The 27,448-nt window shown below is 42.2% G+C and overlaps 1 protein-coding gene across 8 annotated transcripts in view; it reads right to left on the reverse strand.

The window, feature by feature from the left end:
- The window catches only part of C8H10orf67 (chromosome 8 C10orf67 homolog), a 149,755-nt gene that overhangs the window by 102,275 nt on the left and 20,032 nt on the right, over nt 1-27,448 (reverse strand). For 6 of the 8 annotated variants that reach the window (XM_063709951.1, XM_063709950.1, XM_055351993.2 and 3 more), the window contains 3 exons: nt 23,452-23,595; nt 21,801-21,875; nt 4,359-4,514 (listed from right to left, as the gene is read on the reverse strand). In XM_063709951.1, the coding sequence (XP_063566021.1) occupies nt 4,359-4,514; nt 21,801-21,875; nt 23,452-23,595 (375 nt within the window). Of the gene's footprint in view, nt 1-3,133; nt 4,016-4,358; nt 4,515-17,643; nt 19,991-21,800; nt 21,876-23,451; nt 23,596-27,448 lie in introns of those variants that run through there. The other 2 variants (XM_031015439.3, XM_055351992.2) reach the window with 2 other exon arrangements.

A 27,448-nucleotide genomic window follows, 5' to 3' on the forward strand; every position in this document is an offset into this window, starting at 1 on the left:
CACCAAACTCTCAGGCTGCAGTTATGACGGCACTTCTCTCATTTGGGGTTAGTGTCTGATTTAGCAGTAACATTGTATCTGTCCATGTCAGATCAAAGGATTGTCCTAACCCTTGTAAAACATCAATATAGCCATCAGGGTTATCTGAGAATTTACCTAGGTCTATTTTAATTTGCTTTAAGTCTGAGAAAGAAAAAGGTACATGCACTCTAGCTGGGTCGAATTCTCCTCCTCCCACTGCTTGGAGGGGGCATAATCGGGGAATATTGGCAGTCTCTGGTTCATTGTTTTACCCCTTTATCTCCTCTTGGACCATTTGGGTTGAAGGGGGGTCCTTATTAGTTGGGGAAGGAGTCTGGGGGAAGCTGGGGTAGGAAGGTAGACTGAGGGCTTCCTGTAGGGCATAAATCACACTTTTTACTTAATTGCGAGTTGTCTCTTAATGAAAAGAAAGTTTGTACATATGGCACTTCACTCCATTTGTCTTTTTCCTACAAGAGTTCTAGCTGTAAGATGGTGTTATAATTTATACCTCCCTCCGGAGGCCAGGTTTCTCCCCCTTGAAGAGGATGTCGTGGCCAGGCGGTACTGCAGAAGAATGTAAGTCATTTCTTTCTTAGTGTCTGAGGGTCAAATTGGTCCTAATTCTCCAGAATACATCTTAAGGGCGTTTTTGCCTTGGGGGGGATCGTTTCCCATCTGTAAAAAGAATGTAAGAATGCCAGCACCCCTAGTCATTTTCCAATGAACATTAGTCCTAGAGCGTCCTCTATGGTCCTAAGCTTATTCCTTTCCAGGGTGCGTAAGCACCCATGGACCTCTGCTTATCGGATTAGTTACGCTCACCGATGTAGCAGTCCTGCATCTGTTTTCCCACCTTTCTTGATCACAAAGAAAGGGGTTCAGGCTGCTGGATTCTAGTAGTCTTTTAACAGCCTGCCCAACATTGCCTTTGCACTCAGGGGTGAGTTCTAGAGCTGGGCTGGGTTCCTGAGTATTTCAAAATAACCCAGCTGCCCCATCAAGATGCATTCCCATAAACAACAGTTCTTATGCAAATTTGTTTCAGAGAGGGTATAGCTAACATTTGAGTCAGGATTGAGATCGTCTTTTGATTCTTTAAGTTCTTTAAGGCTTGGCTGAGTGCAAACAGCCAATTATTAGGCAGTTTTTCTAACTCTGCTTACACGAGTCTCCTTATCAATTACTGAATACCCATTGTGGTTTTTTCCTCAATCAACTGGGAGGAACCATTTATCGTCCTATCCTGAAGGGAGTTCCTCCTAGGTCTGGTCGGACCTTTGTATGGTAATTAAGATTTAAATCCCCTGTTGGGAAATCTGCTGGGTTAAGGGAATTATCAGTGGTTGGAGTTACATTACCCTTTTCTAACAGAATAGCCCATGCTTTAAGATTTTTGAGTTAGTAAGCTACCTTTTTGCTTTTTTGACTTAGAATAATTCTGATCTGGTGAAGTGTGCTCACAATGAGGTTTCCTCTAAAAGTTACTTTTCTACTTTCTTCTGTTAGCAAAGTAGTTGCTGCTACCGACTGAATGCAATGCGGCCTATCCGCGGGTTACTGCGTTAAGGATTTTTGATAGGAAAGCTACGGGTTGTCAGTGGCCTCATGGCTTTCAGGCTACGCCCTTATTTACACTGAAAACAAAGTGGCATTGGAGTATTATAGGGTCACAGACAAGACCTTCAATTATCAATTACAGGTTTTTAATTTACCCTGGCTTTTAAAGGAATAGGGCACACTTTTTTTTTTTAACTATTTCTATCTTTTTCTTTCTTTTTGACTCCCTCTTTGTCTCTCCATCTCTCTCGCCGTCTCTCTCTCTCTCTCCATCTCTCTCTCTCTCTCTCTCTCTCTCTTAGCCATTACAAACTTGGGGCCCTGGCAAGGGTGGTGGGGAACGGGTCCCACATAACTGCCCATGTCAAGAGTTGTATACCTAAATCGGGAGGGACACCAGGGATAAGACTCCCTGGAATTATAGCCTAGATGCCTAAGGATGCAGCCTAGAGCATCCTTAGATCCCTTTGGAGATACAACTTGCTAGAGGAAATTAAAGTCTGAACCATTAGTACCTAGGAGGCAGGGATCAGAGGAAGTAGATTCAGAGGTAAGGAGAATTTTCGGGCTATACTTTCAAGAAAGTTGTGGTCGGGACCCAGGAGATATGGGTCAGAAGGAAAGGTAGGGGCACATGCGTGGGCGACTGTTGAGTAGAAACTTCTGGCTGTGCCATGATCTCAACCGGCTACTGCCAGGAGTTTGGGATGACAGGTTTCTGCCTCTAGTCGGCCCTTGGCTTCCCCAAGAAAATTGAAAGTGGAAGCTGGCTCCAGGCAGACCAATATCCCCAACCCAGAAGTGTTGGGGGTTGTTAGAAAGCCCTTCCCCAGACAGCCTCACACCTGAGTCTTAAGTCCGGTGGTCATGCTAATCGTTTTTAACTGGCCGACAGGTGCCCGGTATTTTCCTCCAATTCTAAGGATAGGACAGAATAGCAAGCGAAAGTGGTCCCAATATTACTTATCGCTTTGGAGGTCCCATGTGGGTCGCCAAAATGTTACTGGGGGGTCCTTGCACCCAGAGCTCCCAAGATGGTGGTGGGCCGCTTCCAAAATGGCAGCAGGCCACTTCCAAGATGGTGGCAAGCCTCGTGTTCTCTGACCTGGGGTTCTTGGCCTCACAGATTCCAAGGAATGGAATCTTGGGCCATGCAGTGGTGGTGGGCCTCTTCCAAGATGGTGACAATCCTCGTGTTCTCTGACCTGGGGTTCTTGGCCTCATGGATTCCAAGGAACGGAATCTTGGGCCATGCAGTGAGTGTTATAGCTCTATTAGAAGCCATGGGCCATGGAAGAGAACCGTGGAACCCAGTGACTAGCGTTCAGCTCGATTATGATGAACCCGGGCACTTAGCCATGCAGGAACAATGGCAAGCCTTCAGCCCGATCGGGAGTGGCAATGGGCACCCCGCTGGATCAGGAGCACAGCGGACACCCTGCTGGATCCAGAGGGATGGAAGTCAGCGGTGGGTCTGCGATGGCGGCAAACAGCAGAGGTGGACGGTGAGCGAAAGCTCAGCTCGAGCCGTAACAAACACGGACCAGAAGAGTGCAGTTGCAAGATTTAATAGAGTGAAATAGAGTGGAAACAGAGCTCCTATACAAAGGGAGAGGACCCAAAGAGGGTAGCCCTCTATGTGTATTAATCTATTAATAATTATTAATGTATTATAATATATCATATTATGATATATTATGATAACATAATCTATACATTATAATCTGTACATTTTCTATATGCATATGTATATTATATATTCACTACAACCTTTAATTCTTACTGTAGAGGATAAAGCTCCCCCTCTGTAAGTGGACTTTAGATTCAGGTGAACCTTGGTTCATGTACCATCTTTACCATCTACTACCTGTTTGCCCATGAGGAAGTTACTTAACCACCCTGTCTCTGCTTCTTCATCTGCAAACTGAACTGTGAGAATGAGAAGAGATGCCATCGATGAAGTATCTGATACCTGCTATTGCTATTCAATAGACTTTTATTCCTCCTGGGTCCCAGCATCTGTTAGCCTTTCCAAATCAAACAATCAGCTTCTTGTTCTTAGAACTTAAGAATAAAATCCTCTCCAGCTCTGGACCATGGTTGGGCCTGGGACATCCGGTGGCTCAGAGCAGACATGAGATGACAATGAATTCGTTCTCAGGATCCACATTTTCCAAAGCCCTTAAACTTCCTCCTTGACAGGAGTTTAGGTTCTTCTTTCTGCCTTCTCAGTCATTCCATTTTTGCTCCCATCAGTAATTTGTCTAACCAGTAAAGCAGCTCCTGGCTCCCACTGCAACAGGAAAAACTGAGGGGAAAATCCTCTGGGATTTTTCTTCTTGATATTTTTATTTAAATGTCATTCTGTTCCAAGTTGGCTTCTTGGAAGCTCTGGCTTGGAAAGATTAGCTTTGTGTCTTTCAAACTACTTTGACTGCAAAAAAAGGTGGGAGTCTTCAGTTATAACAAAAATCCACTCCCACGCTCTCCTAGAGTAGGACATTTTTTGCAGTGGGAGGTAAGTTATTTTATTTCCATTTAAACAAAAATTGTATTTTTAATTTTATTGCTCCTATTCATTATATTGCTCCTATTCATATTGTTATGGGTTTTCTAGAATAGGCCATTGAGCAGAAAAGAGTTAGACTGGCTTATATTATGGGGAGATGCCCAAAATGCAGCAATTGGATTTTAATTTATCATTAACTCAAGCTTTTAACTATTTATGACTTTATTTATGTATATTAAAATTAATTATTCCTTGCCTTGAAACTTACCGTTTTGTGAAATCCAAAATCTTTATATTGGTCTAGTTCTTCTTTTAATTCTTTAATAACTTCTTCTTTCTCTTTCAGTTTTCTTAACAAAATATTTGTTTTGACAGTACTTGCATCTTGCAAAGAAACATTCTCTTCTTCTACCTCAAAGAATTGCTGGGGACAAAAAAAAGCAGCATTAAAAATTAATTAGACACTAAGCATTAAAAATTAGGCACTTACACTAAATTAGACACTCAGCATTAAAAATTAGACACCACCAGAAAACATTTCATCTTTTAAGCTACTGTTTTGTGAAGGTTATTTTTGTAACCTGCATACAATTTTAGTAAGCAACTTTATTTATATTGAAATATATGCTTAAAAAGTATTATGCACTATGTAGCACAGTGTTATCCTATAAAACACAAAGCATGATCAGTTACTCTAACTGTATCAGCCATGTAAACTACAATAGTAAAGAGCGAGATGGAAGAATAGGAGAACGTCTACTCAACAAGAATTTGGCAGCCATCCGTGGACAAAAGTTCCCTTGAGGGAGATTTGGGACCTGGATAGAAGACTGCAAAACTCTAGTGGAGCCCAAGACTGAGGAGGGCTGTTTTGACTGGCAGGCTGCACCTAGGTGGCAGGCTCACTGACCATGGTCCCAGCTACAAACCCAGAAATTGCTTCATTGCCCTGTGGACTTGGTCCTGCCACTAGAACCATCTGCCAAGAAATCCAGGAGGAATCACATTCACCTATACCTCTGGTGACAAGCCCACAGGCCTCAGTCTCAGCTGGGGATCCTGAATCAGCTCTGTAACTCAACCAAACCCACTTTCAGCTGCAGTTTGAGACCAGTCCTGCCTGCCCAGGCACCTGCTGGGAGTCATGCCTATTTGTGCCTTCAGAAGCGGGTCGGCTGACCTCAGTCTCACAGCAGATCTTGAAACAGCCCTTTAACTTGGTCCCAGCCCTCTCAGCTGCAGTCTGAGAGCAGTCTTGCCCACCCAGGGGCTTGCTGAAAGCTATGCCTTTCTGTGCCCCAAAGGCAGGCCCACTGATTTTGATTCCACTGCAGATCTTGGGGTGGGCCTGCAACCTAGTTCTGTCCCTTCCTAGCCTTCATCCAGAAGCAGTCCTGTCCACCCAGAGATCTGCCAGGAAACATGCCCATCAATGCTTCTGGAGGCAAGCTGCTGACCTCAGTCTGATGGAGAAGCCTGAAGTAGTCCCGTGACCCAGCTCGAGCCCACTCAGCCATGGTCCAGGAGCAGTCCTGCTTACCCAGGAGCCTGGCAGGAGGCACACCTTTCTTTGTCTCTGGAGGCATGTCTGCAGACCCCAGTCTCAGTGTAAGCCATGAAGCAGCCCTGTAATTCCCTTCAAGCCCCTGTCAGCCATGGTCCATGGCCAATTCTCCTTGTCCAGGTATGAACTCAGTAACCCAGCAGGAACACTCCAAGGGACCTGAAGGAATACACACTCATCTGTGTGACTGGTAACAGGCCCACCATCTGCAAACCCAACTGTGAAACCTGAAGCATCTTCTTTACCCAGCACCAACTCTACAGACTAAGGTCCTGGAAGCAGTTTATTCTTTCCAGGGGCCAGACAGGATCCAAGCCTGTTCAAGCCCCTAGTAATAGGCCCACTAACATGGTCCCCATTGCAGACCCAGCAGCAGCCACGTAACTTGGCTGCAACCCTACTCAACTGCAATCCTGGAGGCAATCTTATCAGCTTAGGGACCCAAAAGAAGAAAATCTTTACCTACCAAAACCAGTCTGTAATGACTGGAGGAAGTGTTTGCTCATCCAAATGCACAAACACGAACATAAGGCTATATAGATAGTGAAGAATCAGGCAAACATGACACTCTCAAGAAAATGAATACAGTTCCAGTAACTGACTCCAAAAAAATGGAGATCTGCAAATCATCTGATAAATAATTCAAAATAATTATCTTTAAGAAGCTCAATGAGACACAAGAGAACACAGATACGCAGTTGAACAAATCAAGAAAAACAATGCATTAACAAAATTAGAAGTTTAATAAAGCAATAGTAAATGCTAGGCATGGTGGCTTGTGTCTATAATCCCAGCTACTTGGGAGGCTGAAGCAGGTGGATCACTTGAGGCCAGGAGTTTGGGACCAGCCTGAGCAACATAATAAGACATCCTTCTGTAAAATTTTTTTAAAAAGAAAAGATTAAAAAATGGGCCAAGGCCTAAATAAACATTTTTCCAAAGATGATATACAAATGGCCAACAGTTACATGAAACATCGCCAATCATCAGGAAGATGCAAATCAAAACTACAATGAGATATTACCTCATTATGATAAGAATGATCTATTAGAATGCGTATTTTCAGAAAGAGAAGAGATAACAAGTATTGGCAACTGTATGGAGAAAAGGCAACCCTTGTGCACTGTTGATGGGAATGTAAAGTGGTACAGCCATTATGGAAAATAGTATGGAGGTTCTTCAGAAAATTAAAACTAGAACTGCCATATGATCCAGCTATCCTACTTCTGGGTATATATTCAAAGGAAATAAAATCATGATCTTAAAGATATTTGCATTCCTATGTTCATTACAGCATTATTCACAATAGCCAAGATATAGAAACAACCTAAATATCCATCAACAGATGAATGAAGAAAACGTTACATACGCACACACACACACACACTCTCTCTCTCTCACACACACACACATACAATGGAATATTTACAATGGTAGTATGTACAATGTATATATTAACACAATAGAATATTTTTCAGCCATAAAAAAGAAGGATATCTTGCTATTTGGGACAAGATGGATGAACCTGGAAGACATTATGCTAAGTGAAATAAGCCAGATATAAAAAGGTAAATAGTGTATTATCTCACTAATATGTAGAATCTAAAAAAGTTGAACTTAAAGAAGCAGGGAGTAGAACAGTGGTTGACAGGCTGGGCATGGTGGCTCACGCCTGTAATCTCAGCACTTCGGGAGCCCTAGGCGGGCAAATCATCAGGTCAGGAGTTCGAGACTAGCCTGGCCAACATGTGAAACCCTGTCTCTACTAAAAATACAAAAAATTAGCTGGGCATGGTGGTGGACACCTGTAATCTAAGCTACTTGGGAGGTTGAGGCAGGAGAATCACTTGAAGCCAGGAGGTGGAGGTTGCAGTGAGCCGAGATAGCACCACTGCACTCCAGCCCAGCCTAGGTGACAGTGCCAGACTCCATCTCAGAAAAAAAAAAAAAAAAAAAGAATGGTGGTTGACAGAGGCTGGAGCACAGGGAAAATGGGGAGATGTTGGTCAAAGGGTATAAACTTTCAGTCATAAGATGAATAAGTTCTGGCAATCTAACATACAGTATGGTGACTATGGTTAATAATACCGTATTGTTTACTTGAAATTTGCCAAGAGAGCAGATCTTGTGTCCTTACTGCCACCGCCCCCCACCCCACACACAGTAGTAACTAGAAGTATGTGTTAATTAATTTGATTGTGGTAATCATTATACAATGTACTTCAAATCATCACATTGTATACCTTGAATATATACAATTTATATTTGTCAATTATACATCAGTAAAGCTGGAAAAAGGTAATAATAGTAAATCCTAATAGTAAATTGACATCACGATTTGTGAATATCCTACTTTAATATTCCTCTAGAAGGGAAGACAGTAAAAATTTGAATATGTAGAAAAGGAAGTAAACATCAATGGTGCAAATAATTGCCTCAATAGACTGGAATGGAGATGTTGAAAGAGGTAATACACCTTGACAGCTTGTTTTAAGCATTTAGATGCTTCCTATCTGCATTCATTACTCTGAAGAACTACATTACAAAACCAAAAAAAGGATGAAATGCTTTAAAAGTGGATAATGTTACTTACTTCCAGCATTTAAAAATCTTATTTTCAACACTGTTATGCAAAACCTGTGGTTTAGTTTGGACTCTTTTTGAAATTATAAAGAAACCATTTGATTCTTTGTGTGTTTGTTACTAATATATTTGGGTACATACAACATACAGGAAATATAGCAAAACCTAGTAATACTGCTAATATACTTAATGTTATATTTCAAAAGAGTTAGATTTGTAAGCTCAAATTGTCCTAATATGATGAATACCAGCAGACTAAGAAGAATAATATATGAAGGTGGCTATGAACAGCACTGGCATAATCTATACAGTATAAAAAAATGAATGTACAGTAGAATTAAAAAGAGTGAAAAAGAATATTCCATATGACAATATCCAATATCAGCTTTTAAAATTTTGTGATTTTATTTATTTAGATTTTTATTTAGTTTTTTTTTTTTTTTTTTTAAGACAGGGTCTCACTCTCACCCAGGCTGTAATGCAGTGATGCAATCGGCTCACTGCAACCTCCGCTTTCTGGGCTCAAGTGATCTTCCCACCTCTGCCTCCACCTCTGCCTCCCAAGTAGCTGAGACTTCAGGCACATACCACCATGCCTGGCTAATTTGTGTAATTTTTTTGCAGAGACAGGGCTTTGTCACGTTGCCCAGGCTGGTCTCAAACTCCTGAGCTCAAGGGATCCGCCTGCCTCAGCCTCCCAAAGTCCTGGGACTACAGAGCCACCGCTCCTGGCCTTATATTTTGTGATTTTTAAACAAGAGTATTGATTATGCAGATCTAGTCTTTACATCTATTCTTACATATGTCTACAGCTCAAACACTCTGCTAAGGTCAACACACATTTATTCTACTAGGGCCCTTAAGTGTTACTAGGCATTACGTATCCAACAGATCCAAACAGAGTTCAACACCTTCACTGTCATCCTTTCTGCGTCCCCTTATTAACAGCAGCATAAGCCAGAAACCCATTTTAAGCCCCTTCTTCTCTTTCACGAACTAACCAAATTTGTTCGATCTACCCCTAATTCTGTACCAAACCTCATCACCTTCTTTCCTGTTCCACTACAATCTTCGTACTTGCCTTGTTCACCTGGATATTGTAAAAGCTTCTTAAAACTAGCCTACCTGCCTCTTGTTTTGTCACTTCCCTCCAATCTTCATCCAGTAGCCAAATAACCTTTCTAAAATGCAGCTCTCCCCATCTCCTCCTACGGGCTAACATCCAACTCCCTTAGCCTGGTATACAAAATGGCAGCCTTCATGATCTCCTGCCTACTTACCTGGCCAGCATGTCATGCCAGTCTTCTCTCCTCTTTCTTCACCCAAACTGGGCATTTTATCAATACTGATACACTCGGCATCCAACTTCTCAGAAACACCACGTTGCCACAGGTCTCTGTGCCTTTGTACTTGGAGTTCCCTCTTAGCCGACCCAACAAACTTTTGCTTGTCATTTTAGCAGAATGGTATTAGAGTGGGATAGCCTGAGTCTGCAGACCAGCTCTGTCAGCTTGGGACCTTGAACAAGTTTCTTAAACCCCGAGTGTCTCAGTGTTATCATTTGTAAAATGGGACTATTAATAATAGTACCTGAATTGTGAGAATTAAATAAGATAATGCATGTAAGCAATTTTGGATAGTGCCTATGACACAGACAGCCCCCAGCAAGTATTATATCCTAGCACTTAGTCCTGTTATGGCTATTTTTCATTCAAATCCAGATGCCACCTGCTCTGGAAACCTTAGCACCGGTCTCCCACCCACCCACCTTCCACCCCTATGTCCTTTCTCTATCCTGTGAACACTCTTCTTGGGCTCACTTTATTATTTGCTTATTTTCTAACTAATTTTTATGTTCTGAATAGGTTGGGTTTATTTTACTCTTAAAAAAGATACCTGCGCTTATATGTTTATCGCAGCACTATTCACAATGGCAAAGTCATGGAACCAACCTAAGTGTCCATCAATGGTTGATTGTATAAAGAAAATGTAATATATTAATATATACACCATGGAATACTATGCAGCCATTAAAAAGAATGAAATCATGTCCTTTGCAGTAACATGAATGGAGCTGGAGGCATTATCCTAAGCAAATTAACGCAGGAACAGAAAACTAAATACCACATGTTCTCACTTCTAAGTGGGAGCTAAACAACGGGTACACATGAACATAAGGATGAAAATAATGGACACTGGGGACTCCAAAGGGGAAAATGGTGGCAGGGAGACTAGGGTTGAAATATTACCTACTGAATACAATGTTCAATATTGGGGGATGGATATACTAGAAGCCCAATCCTCACCATTGTGCAATATACTCATGTAACAAACATGCACATATACCCTCTGAATCTAAAACAGAAGTTTTTAAGCCAACAAAACAAAGATTTCATGACAGCGCAGAGACCAATGCACTAAAAATTATGAGAAAGTGATGCAGGCTGTTTAGGGAATGATGTTCTGACTGGTACCAAGTCATCTTCATCAGAGCATGTCACGGAAGTGCCCTGGGAAACTCATTTAAAATCTCACCCAGGTACCACACTGAGAGGTGCTTGAGCCAGCCTGCCTTCTGGATGGGCTCAGCCACTCTGGACTTCAGGACAGGGAGGGCCACAATTCTTTGGAAGAACAAAAAAGTTTTACTTTTACATGCTTCCTAACCTTGTTTTATTAGTGCAGACTCAAAGATTCCTCTTTCAGTCGGTCCTCAAACTTCAGCTGAAGCAATTGTTTGAAGAACCCAAAATCCACCTGGAGGGATTTACTTTTGGCTTTTGAAAAAATAGTTGTAAGGTCCAAATACAATGGATTCATTTTTCTTCATCTCCTGGAATGTTTCTGATGTTTCACTAGTGTTTATGGAATGAGCTGGACTCTGTGGGAGATAGCAGAAAGCAGTGTGATTTTCCCACACTGCCCCTGCAAATCTAGTTTCTAGTCTCATAGTTCTCAGCTTTTAGAACTTTCAGGAAGATACCATGGCTTTATTTTTTTAACTTAGTAACAACTTTAACCTTAGACAATGACAACAAAATAAAAGGAAGAAAGAAAATGGGAAGAAAGCAAAAACCAAAACCAAAACAAAAAATTCTAGTCTAGCCAACTCTCACCCATTAATGCTTCTGTCCTCCCACCACTCTGGCCCCCCTTAGATTTGGCAGTCTGCAGTGGAGGAGAAGGGTTAAGCCTCTCTTTCTTTTATTTCTGCAATTTGAGATTCTCCAACTGTCTGGTGCAGAGGAGAGGGAGAAACGTTAAGGGAACAGAAACAAGTGTCAATTGACAGTAACCTGCTGCCTTTGGTTCCCAGGAGGGTCCATGCTGGCCTGGCATCCTGCAATGCCCTTCACAAGAGCAGTGCCTCACTGGCTTCTGTCCTAGGACCTGCCCTTCTGCTGGCATCCTGTCACCTCTCCAGATGGTCCTTGTCAGCAGGCTTCTGCTCCATCAGCCCTCCTGCTCTTCTGTGAAATTTTTCTGGCAAGTCCCATACCAGTCCTCACATTCCTCAGACCCAGGAATGCTTGTCAAGCTCTCCAAGCGGTCTAAGACTCCACTCTTGCTTGGCTCAAAGGAGAAATACTCTCTTTCTCTCTCCCATTTACGGGTCAGCACTCCATGCTGCCTGCTTTCCCCAAAATGGTCCTCTTGACCAGCTTTGTCCATTTCCAAATTCAAGATCTCTCTTATATTTCCTGGAGATGGATGATGGGCTAGTACTGGCCAATTAAGCTGCTCCACCAAGTCCTGGAATGTCCTTCAAAGAACATCCTGCTGGCATCTATTTTTTTTTTCTTTTTAGATAGGGTCTTGCTCTGTCACCCAGGCTGGAGTACAGTGGCATGATCGTCGCTCACTGCAGCTTCTAACTTCTGGGCTGAAGCCATCCTCCTGTCTTGGCTTCCCAAGGCACTGGAATTACAGGCATGAACCACCATGCCCAGCCACACCTCACTTTTGAGCAGTATTTTGTTATTTACTTTTGGGGCTTTGGATGAAACTGAAACCCAAGAGTCCCATTTTAACATCCCATCTTAGGGTGGCTTACTAAAAAATGTATTACTCTTTAGTTTAAATCCCAGCCTAATCATGTGACCGCTTGTCCTTCATCGAGAGGTTCTTTCTGACAACTGTCAAGTTGACAGGAGCAACAGACATCCAGGCCTGAGGGCCTGAGTATGACAAAGTTCAATCAGGCTGCACAATTCACTTATCAAACACAGGAGTTTGAAATTCCAGCTTGGGGCCGGGCACGGTGGCTCATGCCTGTAATCCCAGCACTTTGGGAGGCCGAGGTGGGTGGATCACCTGAGGTCCGGAGTTCGAGACCAGCCTGACCAACATGGAGAAACCCCATCTCTACTAAAAATACAAAATTAGCCAGGTGTGGTGGCACATGCCTGTAATCCCAGCTACTCCGGAGGCTGAGGCAGGAGAATGGCTTGAACCCGGGAGGCAGAGGTTGCTGTGAGCTGAGATCACGCCATTGCACTCCAGCCTGGGCAACAAGAGTGAAACTCCATCTCAAAAAAAAAAGAAAAGAAAAATTCTAGCTTGGGTTCAGTAACAACATCAAAATAGTTACTGCCTGCTGTTCAAGGAAAATGTTTTTGGAATTTCAATTGTCTCATTAACTTTCTAAAATAAAATTTCTATATTTTGGTGCCATCATTCTCATTAAGGTCCAGCTGTTAGTTTGCAACATTTAAACTAGGGAATAATTACTCTGTGAACATTTAGATTGACTATGACAATACTGGATGGGAAGCAAGTCAATTGCTTACTTCAAAGGCGATATATTAACCTTTTTAGATAATGAAGGTTTTTATAATGGAGATATTAACTTTTATCATTTAGTTAAGATGGTGTCAGTATTAACTTTCTTCACTCTAAAGTTAATTAGTAAGTATTATACTTACTAATTAATACATGTAATACTCCTTAATTAATATGTATTTACTCCCAGTTAAAGTATTAATATGCATTGGTAGGGAGATATTTTAGTACTTCCGTAAGATAAACCTTTTCCTGAAATAAATAAATGCATTAGTTATTCACTTATTTACTTATAACAGTGAGCTCATGGATTCCTATTTTACTCAAATGGTTACAATTCATAATTATCATTATTTATTTTGATGCATGGATTTTCCCAGATTGGCCAAGTGGAATGAAGGAAGCCCCTACCAGCTGACTCCTGTGTTCTGACATGCCTTCATAATTTTTTGAGCATTTCCTTGCTTCAGTTACGACAAATATTGCAGGTCCTTCTTCCATTTTCCCTGTCCCTGCCCTGGAGTTGGCTACTCCTCCAAAAAGCCCTGGTTTCTTTTAGTGTAGAATATCATTTAAATCTAAAAGCTGAACTCTAGGTGTACTCATTGCTATAGGAGTGTCACTTCCTCTAGGTGCTCTCCATAGACAGAACTAGGATATACATAAATGTATCTACACACTTACATATACACATTCACATACATCTATATAGTTGCATATATGTATCTGTGATGATTAATTTTATGCATCAACTTGGCTAGGCCATGGTACTCTTTTTCAAACGTTAAATGTTGCTGGTATTTTTAGATGAGATAAATATTTAAATAGGTAGCTCAGAGTAAGGCAGATTACCCTTCATACTTCCATCATGTAGATGGAGCTCATCCAATAGGTTGAAGGCCTTCTCAGAAAAAGACTGAGATTCTCTGAGGAAGAAGAAATTCTCCTAGAGGACTGCGTTCGGACTCAAGCTATAACATCAAGTCTTTCCTGGGTCTCCAGCCTGCTGGCCTGCCTTGCAAATTTCAAACTTGCCAGCCCCCATAATTACATGAACCAATTCCTCAAAATCTCTTTTATCACCTCCCCACCCTCTCTTCTCTTTCCCTGTTTTCTCCCCATCTCCCCCAAATATTCATTGTCCTTCAGGGCTCAGCATAGGAATCACCTTTTCCTAAAAGTCTTCCTTAACTATTCACCCAAATTGACAGAGAGTTATGCACCCACTGGGTACAAACCTCCAATGTGGACTGTAATTGCTAAGTTTATTATCTCTCTTGACCACTGGATTATCCACAATGAGTACAAGGACCGGCTCTGGGCCTGTGCTGGAAAATCAGACAATGGGTGGATGAAATGAATCAAAACGTGAGTGAAAGAACAGTTAAAGACCTTGACATTATGGATTGCCTTTATTCTAGGAAATTTCCACTAGGAATTCATGATCTATTTCCAGTACCATGGTGTAGGTCGAGATATCTTGACACTCTTCTTGATCATATTCAACCCTTTATTCAATAAAATTTGTCAAAAACCTATTACGTGCCACGCAGTCTGCTGGGAGAAGAATACAAAGATGAGTAAGACTCGGTCCCTGCTCTGCAGGAAGAGTCTAGTGGACAGATCAATATGTACTGGGTAAATGTGATACAATTCACTGTAGCTATTATACAGCAGAGAAAGAGCAAGAAGGGACATTATGTGAAAATTCCAGGGAGGTGGTTAATAACTTGAGGAGAGCTGAGGGAAGCAGGCGACAGCCCAGTATTGTGGGAGGGTAAAGTTTTAGCTAAGAAGTGGAAACAGATAAAAGTGAAGACATAAAAGGACCTTCTAAGCCAAGCTAAGGCACTTAAACTTCATCCTAAAGGCATGGAGGAAACACTGAAGGATTTAAACAGGGCAGGATATGGTCAGACTTGTGTTTTGAACGACCACCCAGATGACTGGGCAGACGATGGACTTAATGAAGACCAAAAGGGATAAGAAGGCACCAGCCACAGGCCAGGTGAGCAATGCTGACTATCGAAACTAGTTCAGAGGCAAGATAAAAAGACGTGGATTTAGGAGGTAAAAAAACTGGCAGGATGGTCAGGCACGGTGGCTCACGCCTATAATCTCAGCGATTTGGGAGGCTGAGATGGGACGGTTGCTTGAGCCTGGGAGGCAGAGGTTGCAGTGAGCAGAGACGGTGCCACTGCACTCCAGCCTGGGAGACAGAGCAAGACTCTGTTTCAAAAACAACAACAACAACAAATACCCAAACAACCAAACAACAACAAAAAACTGGTAGGATTCAATGGCTTACTAAATATGAAGGATGAATTTGTTATCTAGTGCTGCATAAAAGTTTTACCCCAAATGTAGTGGCTTAAAACACACACGTTTGGCCAGGCACGGTGCCTCACACCTATAATCCCAGCACCTTGGGAGGCTGAGGTGGTAGGATCACTTGAGGCCAGGAGTTTGAGACCAGCCTGGGCAACATAGTGAGACTCGTCTCTAATGAAAAAGAAAAAAAATTAAATTAAAACACACACACACACACACACACACACACACACACAAACTTATTATCTCACAGTTTCTGTTGGTCAGGAATTCAGGTAGGTCCTCTGTTCAGGGTCTCCCAAGGCTGCAATTAAGGTGGTGTTCAGGGCTTTGGTCTCATCTGAAGCACAACTGTGAAAGGATCTGCTTCCAAGCTCACTCAGGTTGTAGAAAAATCCACTTTTTTTTCAGCTATAGGACTAGAGGCTTCAGTTTCTTGCTGTCAGCCAGAGGCTACACTCAATTCTTTGCCACATGCGTTTCCCCAACATAGCCTCTCACATAGCCAACAGAGAGACTCTAGCAAGACAGATACTACCCTTTTATGTAACATAATTACATACAACTCTTTATCTTTGCTGTATTCGATTGACCAGAAGCAAAAGTTAAATAAATTTAGAAACTTGTTCACAGCTGAAAAAAAAAAGTACAGGTACTTGTGTCCTTAACTGGTCTCCAGAGGGCAGCAGAGAGTCATTTATACTTGTCAATCTACAAAAAGTGTATATAGCACTTCGTTTTATTTTCAACTTTCCTCTGTTCTTCCTTATGACTAAGCCTTAACAAACTGGGCGGCCAGGATCTGGAAGGCTGTCTGAGGTCATGGATCAAAGTGATGCCAACAAGCCAAAGCAAAGATTCCAATAATGACTTTAATTTAATTTAATAAAAACAATTTTTTAAGTCAACTAACCACAATTAAGCATATTTAACCAACACATATTTATGAAAAACTGATGACTATGAAGAATTTAATCATTTCATAGCTTTCTACTCCTAGAAGTATAAAGCGTATGGACAAAGAGTAATATTCATTATTCAGCTATATTTTTGAACATTTGATATACATTAGAAATAGATCAGTGTCCCAGAAATTGTAGAAGACACAAAGAACTATAAGAGCATGTGTTTTTTGTTTGTTGTTTGTTTGTTTGTTTGTTTTGAGACAGGGTCTTGCTCTATCACCCAGGCTGGAGTGCAGTGGCATGATCATGGCTCACTGCAGCCTTAACTTCCTGGGCTCAAGTGATCCTCCCACCTCGGCCTTCCGAGTAGCTAGGACCCTAGGTGCATGCCCCCATGCCCAGCTGATCTTTTTGTATGTTTTGTAGAGGCAGGGTCTCACTATGTTGCCCAGGCTGGTCTCAAACTCCTGAGCCCAAGCGATCTGCCTGCCTCGGCCCCCCACAGTGCTAGGATTATAGGCATGAGCCTGGCCAAAAGCATGTTTTGAAAAACCACGAAATTCTGACTTACTCTGTCATTATAAACAAGAATAATACCGGATAAGATAGATTAAATGCATCTTTTTTTTTTTCTTTTAGAGACAGGGTCATGCTCCATCACTCAGGCTGGAGTATAGCAGCACAATCATGGCTCTCTGTAACGTCAGACTCCTGGGTTCAAGCAGTCCTCCCACCTCAGCCTCCTCAGTAGGTAGGACTACAAGCATGTGCCACCATGCTGTCACAGGATCCTTGGGGTGTTGCTTTGCCAGCCAGAGACCTCTGTGGTCAGTGGCACTTTTGCCTGAGTTTTGCCTAGGCCTGCTGTGCTCATTCCACCCGCTTCGCCTGGCAGGCTGTGCTTGGCTCATACTACCAGCCTGGATCCCATGCCTGCCAAGGGCAAGCCAGGTGCAGAGCGACAAGGGGCGCATGAGTGAGTGCAGGGTCCAGCCACTACACAGAGCTAGGCATGCCAGCTGCAGCAGGGCGGGCAGCACCAGGTGCTGACAAAGGTGCCAGCTCCCTGCAAGGCTGCAGCTGGACCAGGTATACCACAAGTGGCTTCCACTGCTGGCATAGGGGATCACAGTGGCACCTGGAAGCTTGGAGACACCAGGAACTGCAAAGCCCCAAAGAGGGTGTCACAACACTGGCTCAGGGAGCTCCTAGGTCTGGGCGCCCCCAAGGGCTGCAGCTCTTCTCTCCGTCTTGTTGCCTGCAGTGTGGTGAGCGAGGGGTGTGTTTCAGCCCTGTTTTTATTACAGCTTTTTTAGTCCCACCATTTGGTGGGTCCCAAGTTCTTGTCCCACACGCAGGAAGAATGAGATATGCAGACAACTGGAGGGTGAGTAAGGCAAAGAGGTGCTTTATTGAGCAACAGTATGGCTCGCAGGAGATCTGAAGTGGGTAGCTCCTTTCTGCAAGCAGGTCATCCCAGCATCTGCTCAGCTCCCAGCTAAGAGAAGACCCACAGTGGGTAGCTCCTTTCTGCAGGCAGGTCATCCTGATATCTGTTCAGCTCTTAGCTGAGAGAAGACCCCACAGTGAATAACTCCTCTCTGCAGGCAGGTCATCCCCACTTCTGCCAGAGTCTGTCTGAGTCTAGGGTTTTTATGGGCTTCAGAGGGGAGGAAGCTCATGCTGATTGGTCAATGGGCAGCCATAGGTGGGCCTGAAAAAAGCACCATAAGTTCTCACTCCAGTCTGTGGAACTGGCAGCCTGGCCCCCAGGCTTCAGGCCATCCCTGGGTTGAAGGTGGGGCTTCACCAGCGACACATCCCTTTCCACTCAGGAGCCTGTCACTTCCTGCTGCTGTTCATGGTGCCCAGGCTGCTCATGCCAAGGGACACCTGCAGGCCTGTGCTGTGCCACCCTCAGTGCCCCCTTGGCCTCCCTCCCATGCTTGTTGGCACCCAAACTCTGGAGGGGGCCAAGGCAGCAGAGGGCTGGTGTGTCAGCACCATCCCAAGCACACACACACCTGGCTGGGTCATGACAGCGCCTGGGCTTGGCCACAACTTTGCTTCAAAATCAGAGTGGGTGCCAGGAGTGAGGAGAGGCCAGGCAGCAGGAGCAGGCACTTCCAAGCCTGTGGGAGCAGGGGGGCTTCCTAGGCCCCCAAGAGCACAGGGATGCCTGGGTCTGCAGCCATGGCTGGGCAGCTGCAGCTGCCTCCAGGAGCGTGGAGCTCCCCCATCACCAACTCAGAAGGTGGGCACCGCTCCTGCTTGTTCCTGGCTCCTGCAGCTTAGTAGAGTGTACAGCCCTGGCCATATCTCCCCTGCTGCAGCCAGCATCTTTGCAGCAGCTGCTCCAGACAGGCCACTGCTGAAATGATTACATGGTTTATGGATGAAAAATGAAGTGACAAAAAATATTTATTCTCAGTTGCATAACTGTTTACATAGAAAGCCCCAAAGAGTCTATAGAAAACTTATTAAAATAAACACAAGAATTTAGCAAGATTTTTGGTTACAAAATCAATATATATAAAACTGCTACAGATAATGCTCATTTTCCCTCCTTCCCTCTTTCTCTTTCTTCCTTCCATCTTCTTCTATTAAATATTAATTAGGCCAGCACAGTGGCTCATGGTTGTAATCTTAGCACTCTGGAATGCTAAGGCAGGAGGATTACTTGAGGACAGGAGTTCAAGACCAGCCTGGATAACATAGCAAGATCCCATGTCATATATATATATATATATATATATATATATATATATTTAAATTAACTGGGTGTGCTGGTACATGCCTGTAGTCCCAGCTACTCAGGAGGCTGAGGCCAGAGGATCACTTGAGTCCAGAAGTTTAAGGCTACAGTGAGCTATGAGCACACCCTACATTCCAGCCTGGGAGACAGTGAGACCCCTGTCTCTAAAAAAAAAAAAAAAAAAAGACCCAAAAATAAAAAGCAAAACAAAGAAAAAAAAAAAACAAATTCAATGAGTCAGGAATTAGTAGAAGCACAGCAGGGATGGCCTATCTCTCCTCTGTAAGACCTGTGACCTCACATAAAAAGAGTCTACATGGCTGGCAGCTGGAGTCATCTGGACGCTTCTCCACTCATATTTTTGACTCCTGGGCTGGGGTGACTCAAAGACTGGGCTCAGAAGAGCCTGGAGACCCAGTAGTACCTACATGTAGATCTTCCATATGGCGTGGGCTTTTGTCAGCATGGTAGCTCAATTCAGGGAGGGACAATGTAGAGGGCAAACATTCAGAGTGAATAAGGATGAACTTGCAAGACTTCTTTTGACATTAACTTAAAAGTCACGTAGCTTCACTTCCTCCACATTCTGTGTTTATCAGCAAGTCACTAAGGGCAGCCCTGATTCAAGGGAGGGGAATCAGATTCCACCTCTTGATGGGAGAGAAACATTGCACAAGAGCAGGTAAGTGGGAGACAGTGTCACAGATGCCTTTGGAAACACAGTTTGGCACAGAGTCACAGAGATCGTTAGCAGAGCAATCTGTCCTGGGATGTTTTCAGCTGCAAGTAACTGAAAAGCCAACTAACAGTGGCTTAGACACTGAGGGGTTGTTATCTCATGAATAAGAGGCCAGAGGCAGGGCAAGTCCAGGGTTACTTTCATGGCTCCATGACATTACCAAGGACCCCTCTGCTTCTTATCTTTCCACCTTGCTACCTTCAGCACATCCAGAGTATCTCAATGTTTGGTTTCACAGTGGCTGCAGCAAATCCAAGCATCAGAAGGAGACATAAAATGTCAAGCAAAGAAAAAGAAAGGGTCTTCCATGAGAACCCTTTTTTTCTTTCCAATTTTTGTTTTAGGTTCAGAGGGTACACGTACAGGTTTATTACATGGGTAAATTGCACATCACAGGGTTTGGTGTACAGATTATTTCATCACGCAGGTAATAAGCATAGTACTCAATAGGTAGTTTTTTGATCTTCACCCTCCACCCTCAAGTAGGCCCCCGTGTCTATTGTTCCCTTCTTTGTGTCCATATGTTCTCAATGTTTAGCTCCCACTTATAAGTAAGAACATGCAGTATTTGGTTTATTGTTCCAATATTAAGTTGCTTAGGATAGTGGCCTCCAGCTCCATCCATGCTGCTGCAAAGGATGTGATTTTATTATTTTTTATGGCTGTGTAATATTCCATGGTGTATATGTACCACTTTTTTTTTTATCCAGTCCACCGTTGATGGGCATCTAGGTTAATTTCATGTCTTTGCTATTGTGAGCAGTGCTGCAATGAACACACACATGCAGGTGTCTTTATGGTAGAATGATTTATCTTTCTTTGGATATATACCCAGCAAACGGATTGCTTGGTCAAATGGTAGTTCTGTTTTAATTTCTTTGAGAAATCTTCAGACTGCTTTCCACAGTGGCTGAACTAATTTACATTCCCATCAGCAGTGTATAAGCAAGTGTTCCCTTTTCTCTGCAACCTCACCAGCATCTGTTATTTTTTTGACTTTTTAATAATAACCATTCTGACCAGTGTGAAGTGATATCTTCAGGAGTCCCTTTTACTTAGAAAGAACAACCTCCCCCAAAATCTCACAGCCAACTCACCTTCAGGTCTCATTGGTTAGGGACCTGACTTTGCCTATATCTGTGCTATAGCTGAAAAGGGAGCTGGAAGAGGAAGAATCTAGCACTTTGGCTTCTATAGTTGGAAGTGCCCCTGTCAGTAAAAAGCAGTGGGGAGAATGTGCAGTGGAGACAATGATATTTGAGTAGGCGTCACCACTGTCTGCCACAGGTACAGGTGACCATTCATGCATTTAGCAATCAGTAGCTGGTTGTTAATTACATACCAGTCACAGCGCTAAAGGCAGAACCACAGCAGAGGGTAACACACAGGAGATCCTTAAGGTTGACAGTCTGGCATGGAACGGAGACACTTCACAAGCAATTACATAATTAAATACAGATGTGTTGAGTGCTATGATAAGAAACTTGTAAACAGTGCCCAAAAAGAAGTATGCAAAAAATTTATTTATGGAAGTATATTGAAATGCAAAGTGAGAATATAGTTATAAATGCTAAACAAAGCACAAGGTCTTTGCTGAGTCTAAGAAAACCACTAAAGGTAGGAATTTTCCCATTGTGAAGGAAAATGAAGCATGTGTCTGGCAGATAGAAATGTCCCTGTCATTAGAAAAGTTAATCCACCAAGGGTCAGAGACCATTCACTGGAATTTACTACAGATTCTCTGAACTCTCTCTTAGGACCATCTGACCTTAGTCTATTCAGCTATGGCCTCACCAAATAAACTTTGGATTACTTTGGTACATGCCCAGGTGTCCTGAATACCAGATTAGAATTTTCCAGTTTCTGGAAAGCATTATAATGTGAGCTTAAACAGTCCTAGGCCTGATCCTTCTAAGGTGACCTGAAAATTGAGGAAACAGGCCTTCAGAGCTGGAAACACAGACTGGGAAGCCAACGTGATCCCCACTCCTTGCACACAGCAGCTGAAGCTAGCCTTGCCCACAACTACGGCACCAGAAACAGAAACTCACCTGGTACATTCCTTTGATAACAGCTATGGCATCAGCTAACTGCTGATTGAAGGATTTTCTCATCTTATCCTCATTCTGCAAACAAAAATAATGCAATAAGCACCATAATGTATTTCCAAATATGACCCACACCTACTAGGGAGGGACTCATAGTAAAAAAACATCATCTGAATCATCACAATCTATTGAAAACTTCAGTTCATAATAATTTCTCCCACCCTGCAGCCATTATGACACATTTTATTTTTACTTATACTCAACCAAAAGCAATAGAGAGATCATATAGATAAAATATATACAGATAATTTGAGCACTTCATTTCATTTTTCACTTGAGTAAAGTCTTTCGGTGCCTTCCTAGAACTGCTTTTAAAAGTAGTAAAGTCTATTTGTGATGCCTATCTTCTTCTAGTCCTTGTACTTTTTGAATGGAGTATGCTCATGAAAAGAAATCTATAGAGCTAGTCTGCAAACTAGAGTTATTTTCCGATTAATCAAATGATTTGATTAGATCTGTTTAGATTAACAATAGAAGAGAGTGCATTAAAAATAATACCCATGATTCTCATATCAATTCTGATTTCAGCATGGAGTATAAACAACAAATAGGCTTTATACTTTTCTAAAAAAAATTTGTTTTTTAATTTATTTTGTAGAGATGGGGTATTGCTTTGTTGCCCAGGCTGATCTCGAACTCCTGGGCTCAGACTATCCTCCCGTTTCAACCTCTCAAAGTGCTGGGATTATAGGCCTGAGCCATCGCCTCCCAGCCTCAAATAGGCTTTAGAGTCAGATGGTATTGAATTTAAATATCATTGCTCCCTTTAACTATCTGTCTGACCTTAAGCAAGTTACTTAACCTTGGCAAGCTGTTTCTTGATCTGTAAATCACGGACAATAGGATTTCCATTTTAACATTTTGAGAGATTTAAAGAGTAAATATATTTTAAGGGCTTAGCATGGTACTTAACATGGTGTGGTCAGCAAAAGATGGTTTTTGTTTGCTTGTTTTTATGGCACAGAAATAATAGTAATGTCCGTTTGTTTTGTTTTTTGGTTTTCTGAGACGGGGGTCTCGACTTGTCACCCAGGCTAGAGTGCAGTGGTGTGATCATAGCTCACTGAAGCCTTGAACTCCTGGGCTCAAGTGATTCCCCTGTCTCAGACTCCTAAGTAGCTGGGGACTACAGGCCTGCAACACCACATCTGGCTCATGCTTTTATTCTTCATAAAGGCAGGGTCTCACGATGTTGCCCAAGCTGTCTTGAACTCCCAGCTTCAAGCCAGCATCCCACCCTGGCTTCCCAAAGTGGTAGGATTAGAGGCATGTGTGCTTGGCCTCTCCTGTTTTTTAACTGGTGACCTTGAACAAGTTAATTAGCCTTTCTGTGCCTCAGTTTTCTCATCTGTAAAAGAGGGAAAATAATTGTGCCTACTTCATAAGGTAAATGTGAGAATTAAATCAGTTCATATGCTAAGTACTTACACAAGTCCCTGACACATAGTGAAGCTCTGTGTATTAATTACCACATGAGACACAACTAATGCAAATTACACTGCCCTCACAAGTTACTAAATTCTAAACTGCATTGCATACACATCTAAGCACAGTATCAATCCACATAAAACAAAAGAAATAAGAGAACATTTACCTGTTGATAATGCTTTTCAATTTCTAGGATCCTGTCATGCAGAATGGTGAAGAGACTCAAAGATTCCTCTTTCAGTCGGTCCTCAAACTTCAACTGAAGCAATTGTTTGAGGAACCCAAAATCTACCTGGAGGGATTTCATCATCTAAAAATGGAAAATATTATCCTTAGCAAAGTAACGCAGGAACAGAAAATCAAATACTGCATGTTGTCACTTGCTAAGTGGGAGCAAAATGATGAGAACTCATGTGCACAAAGAGGGGAGCAACACACACTGGGGCCTACTTAGGGTGGTGAGCGGGAGGAGGGAGAGGATCAGGGAAAATAACTAGTGGGAACTAGCATTAGTATCTGGGTGATGAAATAATCTGTACAACAAACTCCTGTGACATGAGTTTACCTATGTAACAAACCTGCATATGTACCCCTGAACCTAAAAGCTAAAATATATATATATAAACACATTAAATAAAAATGGAAAAAATGTACATTATGATAGAGAGTAAAGGTCCTCTGTGTAAAAATTCCAATTCATTCTCTGGTTCTGGACATATAAGCTGGGTTCCTGGTCAGAGGTCTGTCCCAATTTTTAAGATAATTGTATGCATTGTGGAATTCCAGTAATTCCATCCTAGGTGGCCAGGCTTTCAAAGTGACAATTAATTTGCCAAACTAAGATATGATGATGGACTAAAAGACAAGAGTTTCGTAGCAGTTTCTTCCCACACAGAAGAAAATATCTGTTAATATTGGCCTTGTCATACCTCAAAAGGTATAGTTCTCAAGATGTGGATTTCAGATCAGAAAAGAGAGGCAAGAATCATCATTTGCTGAGAATCTACTAGCACAAGCATTTAAATATGTAACCAGCATGTTGACTAAGAACCAACTAATAATCAAAACACAATGTATTTTTATCTGCCCCCATCTATTTAAAATGTATTCACTAGGGCTCCCATCTGTAATCCCAAAACTTTGGGAGGGTAAGGTGGGTGAAACTCAGGTGAGCCCAGGAGTTTGAAACCAGCCTGGGCAATATAGTGAGACTCCATCTCTTCAAAAACTTAAAAGAAGAAAAAAAGAGAGATCTAAAAAAAAAATGTATTCTCTATGTAATCTTCCCCTGCTCTGAATGGAAACGACAAACTCCCATGACTTTTCTATTCATTCATGGGAACATAGTCCTACATCGCTACAAATACAGCCTCAGAGTAGCATTTAGAATATAACTACCAGGTGAGGTGGCTCATGCCTGTAATCCCAACACTTTGGGAGGCTGAGGTGGACAGATCACCTCAAGTCAGGAGTTTGAGACCAACCTGGCTGACATGGTGAAACCCTGTCTCTACTAAAAATACAAAAAATTAGCCAAGTGTGGCAGTGCGCCCCTGTAATCCCAGCCACTTGGGAGCTTGAACCCGGGAGATGGAGGTTGCAGTGAGCCAAGATCGCACCACTGCACTCCAGCCTGGGCAGCAGAGCAAGACTCCATCTAAATATATATATATATATGAGTTAAAATGCTTCCAACTTCATTCATAAGGTTTTTCCCTTTACTCCAAGCTGAGAGTAATGAAAAAGAGTGATTCACCCTTGAGCTCTCTCTGCTCACCTCCTCACCAGCACCCAAGTGGCTGTATCTCCACAAGCAACAAGGCAGCAGTGATAGAGGGGCAAGGATGTTCCTATCTGGTGGGGTGGCTTCACCATGGTGCTACAGGACAGGAGAACTAACTCCTCTTCTTCCCTTGGGCACTGATGTAGCTTCTCTAGAGATTCTGATTGCTGAGACCCTCTCTTTTGTAGCTATATCTTGACCTAAGCAGATGCTTCTCTACTCTGAGTGGTCACTTGCTACTCCTTCCTCAGGTTCTATGAATCTGGAGTTCACCTCTTTCTTCTCCCTGCTGTTAGGGGTCCTTTGTTCTTCCAGATAACTCTCCTGGACAGGACCCAAAATTACCCTACACTGGTTTCACCTCTCTCTCTCTCAAGGCCACATATGGTTTACGGGAAACAATTACACATCCTTTACCCCAGTAACTCTGGAAGTGCAGACTGATCCCAATCAAGCCATTCTATCTTCTCATCACAGCCCCCTTTAACTTCCTCAAGCATGAGTCAAGCACCAGTCCTTTGTGTCTTCTAATAGCAGCAAATGCATTCAAGCTCCACTGAAGCCTGCCTTCCTAGCTTTCAGTTGAGGAGGATTGCTTCTGCTGCCCTTCTCCCATAAGAACCATGGCAATAGTTCTTTCTAGAGTCCGCTTCGGCAGTTTTTTCTCTTCATTCCCTGACCTTCTTTATTGTCCTTGATCTGATTCAAAAGCTGAGAGACATTTGTCTAATGTGAAACATTCCCCTTGCAAATTCTGCAAATGGTTTCTAACTCACAGTTAGTTTGGAACTTGACGCCTGGTGTACTGGCATCCTGGGAAGAATTTCATTTCAGTATCCTCATACTATATAGGAGGTTTTATTTTACAGGTGAGAATATCAAGACTTTGAGAGGTTAAGTGACAGTGCTTGGGTGGGGTCCCAGGTGAAAAAAAAATCAGAAAGGGGAACTCTAAAATCACTGTAAAAACTTTGAACAAGCCAGGCATGATGGCTTATGTCTGTAATCCCAGCACTTTGGGAGGCCAAGGAGGAAGGATCACTTGAGGCCAGCAGTTTAAGACCAGCCTAAGCAACATAGTGAGATCTCATCTCTACAAAAAATTTAAAAATTAGCCAGGCGTGGTGGTGTGTAGCCTGTAGTCTCAGCTACTTGGGAGGCTGAGATGGGACGATCACTTGAGCCTAGGAGTTTGGGGCTGCAGTGAGCTATGACTGTGCTACTGCACTCCACCCTGGGCAACAGAGGGAGACCCTGTCTCATAAACAAAAAAGCAAAAAACAAAAATGAAACCTACCTCTGAACAAACCTCTGGCTCATCCCTGAGAGATACATACATGGGGCAGACTGCAAATAGCCCAGCTAGAGATAATAGAACAAAACCAAGATTTGGGCTGCTAAAAAAAAAAAAAAAAAAAAAAAAAGATATAATTTTCTGTTTTAATCCAAACAAGTTAATTGTGTGCAAAAAAAAAAAAACCAAAAAAACAAAAAAACAAAACCAATAACAACAACAACAACAAAAAAACTTCAGCATTCTTTAGGGGACTATATCAGAACCCAGAAGATAACATCCACACTGTCCACAACATAATCCAAATTACTTGGATTATATAAAAAAAAAAAAAAAACAGGAAAATGTGATTCAGTCTCAAGACAAAAGATGATTGAAACCAATTCCAATATTACCAATATGTCAGAATTGCCAAAGATGTTAAAGCAGTTATTATAACTATGCATGACGAAGTAAAGAAAAATATGCTGTAATAAATGAAAAAAGGAAATATCAACAAACAGAAAATTTTGATAAAGAAAACAAATTCCCAAACTGAAAAATACAATATCCAAAATTCGAACTTCACTGAAAGTACTTAACAAAAGAACAAAGATGGCAGAAAAAAACTGTGAACTTGAAGATGTATCAATAAAAAATAGAAAGAAGAAAGATTTTTAAAATTTTACAAAATGGACAGAGTTTAGGGACTTGTGAGTTAATAATGAGAAGTCTAACATACAAGTAATTGGAGAGGATAGAAAAAGTGGGGTGGAACAAATATTTGAAGATATATTTAGTGGCTCCAAATCTCCCAAATTTGGTGAAACATGCAGATTGTAGATACTTAATTTATTTATCCAAGCAGGATAAATGCATCAAAACCACACTTAGGTACATAATAATCAAGCTGTTGAAAACCAAAGATTAAAAGAAAATGTTGAAAGCAGACAGAAAAGAAACAGCTACATACAGGGGAATAACATTTGGAATGACTAATAACGGTTATTTTCTTAGACACTATTAAAGCCTACAGAGCAATTGTAAAGTGAGAAAACAAAACAAAACACAACTTGTCAACCCGGAATTCTATATTCAATGTAAAAA

The sequence above is a fragment of the Gorilla gorilla genome, chromosome 8, assembly GCF_029281585.2.
Source record: "Gorilla gorilla gorilla isolate KB3781 chromosome 8, NHGRI_mGorGor1-v2.1_pri, whole genome shotgun sequence".
NCBI classification, from domain to species: Eukaryota; Metazoa; Chordata; class Mammalia; order Primates; family Hominidae; genus Gorilla; species Gorilla gorilla.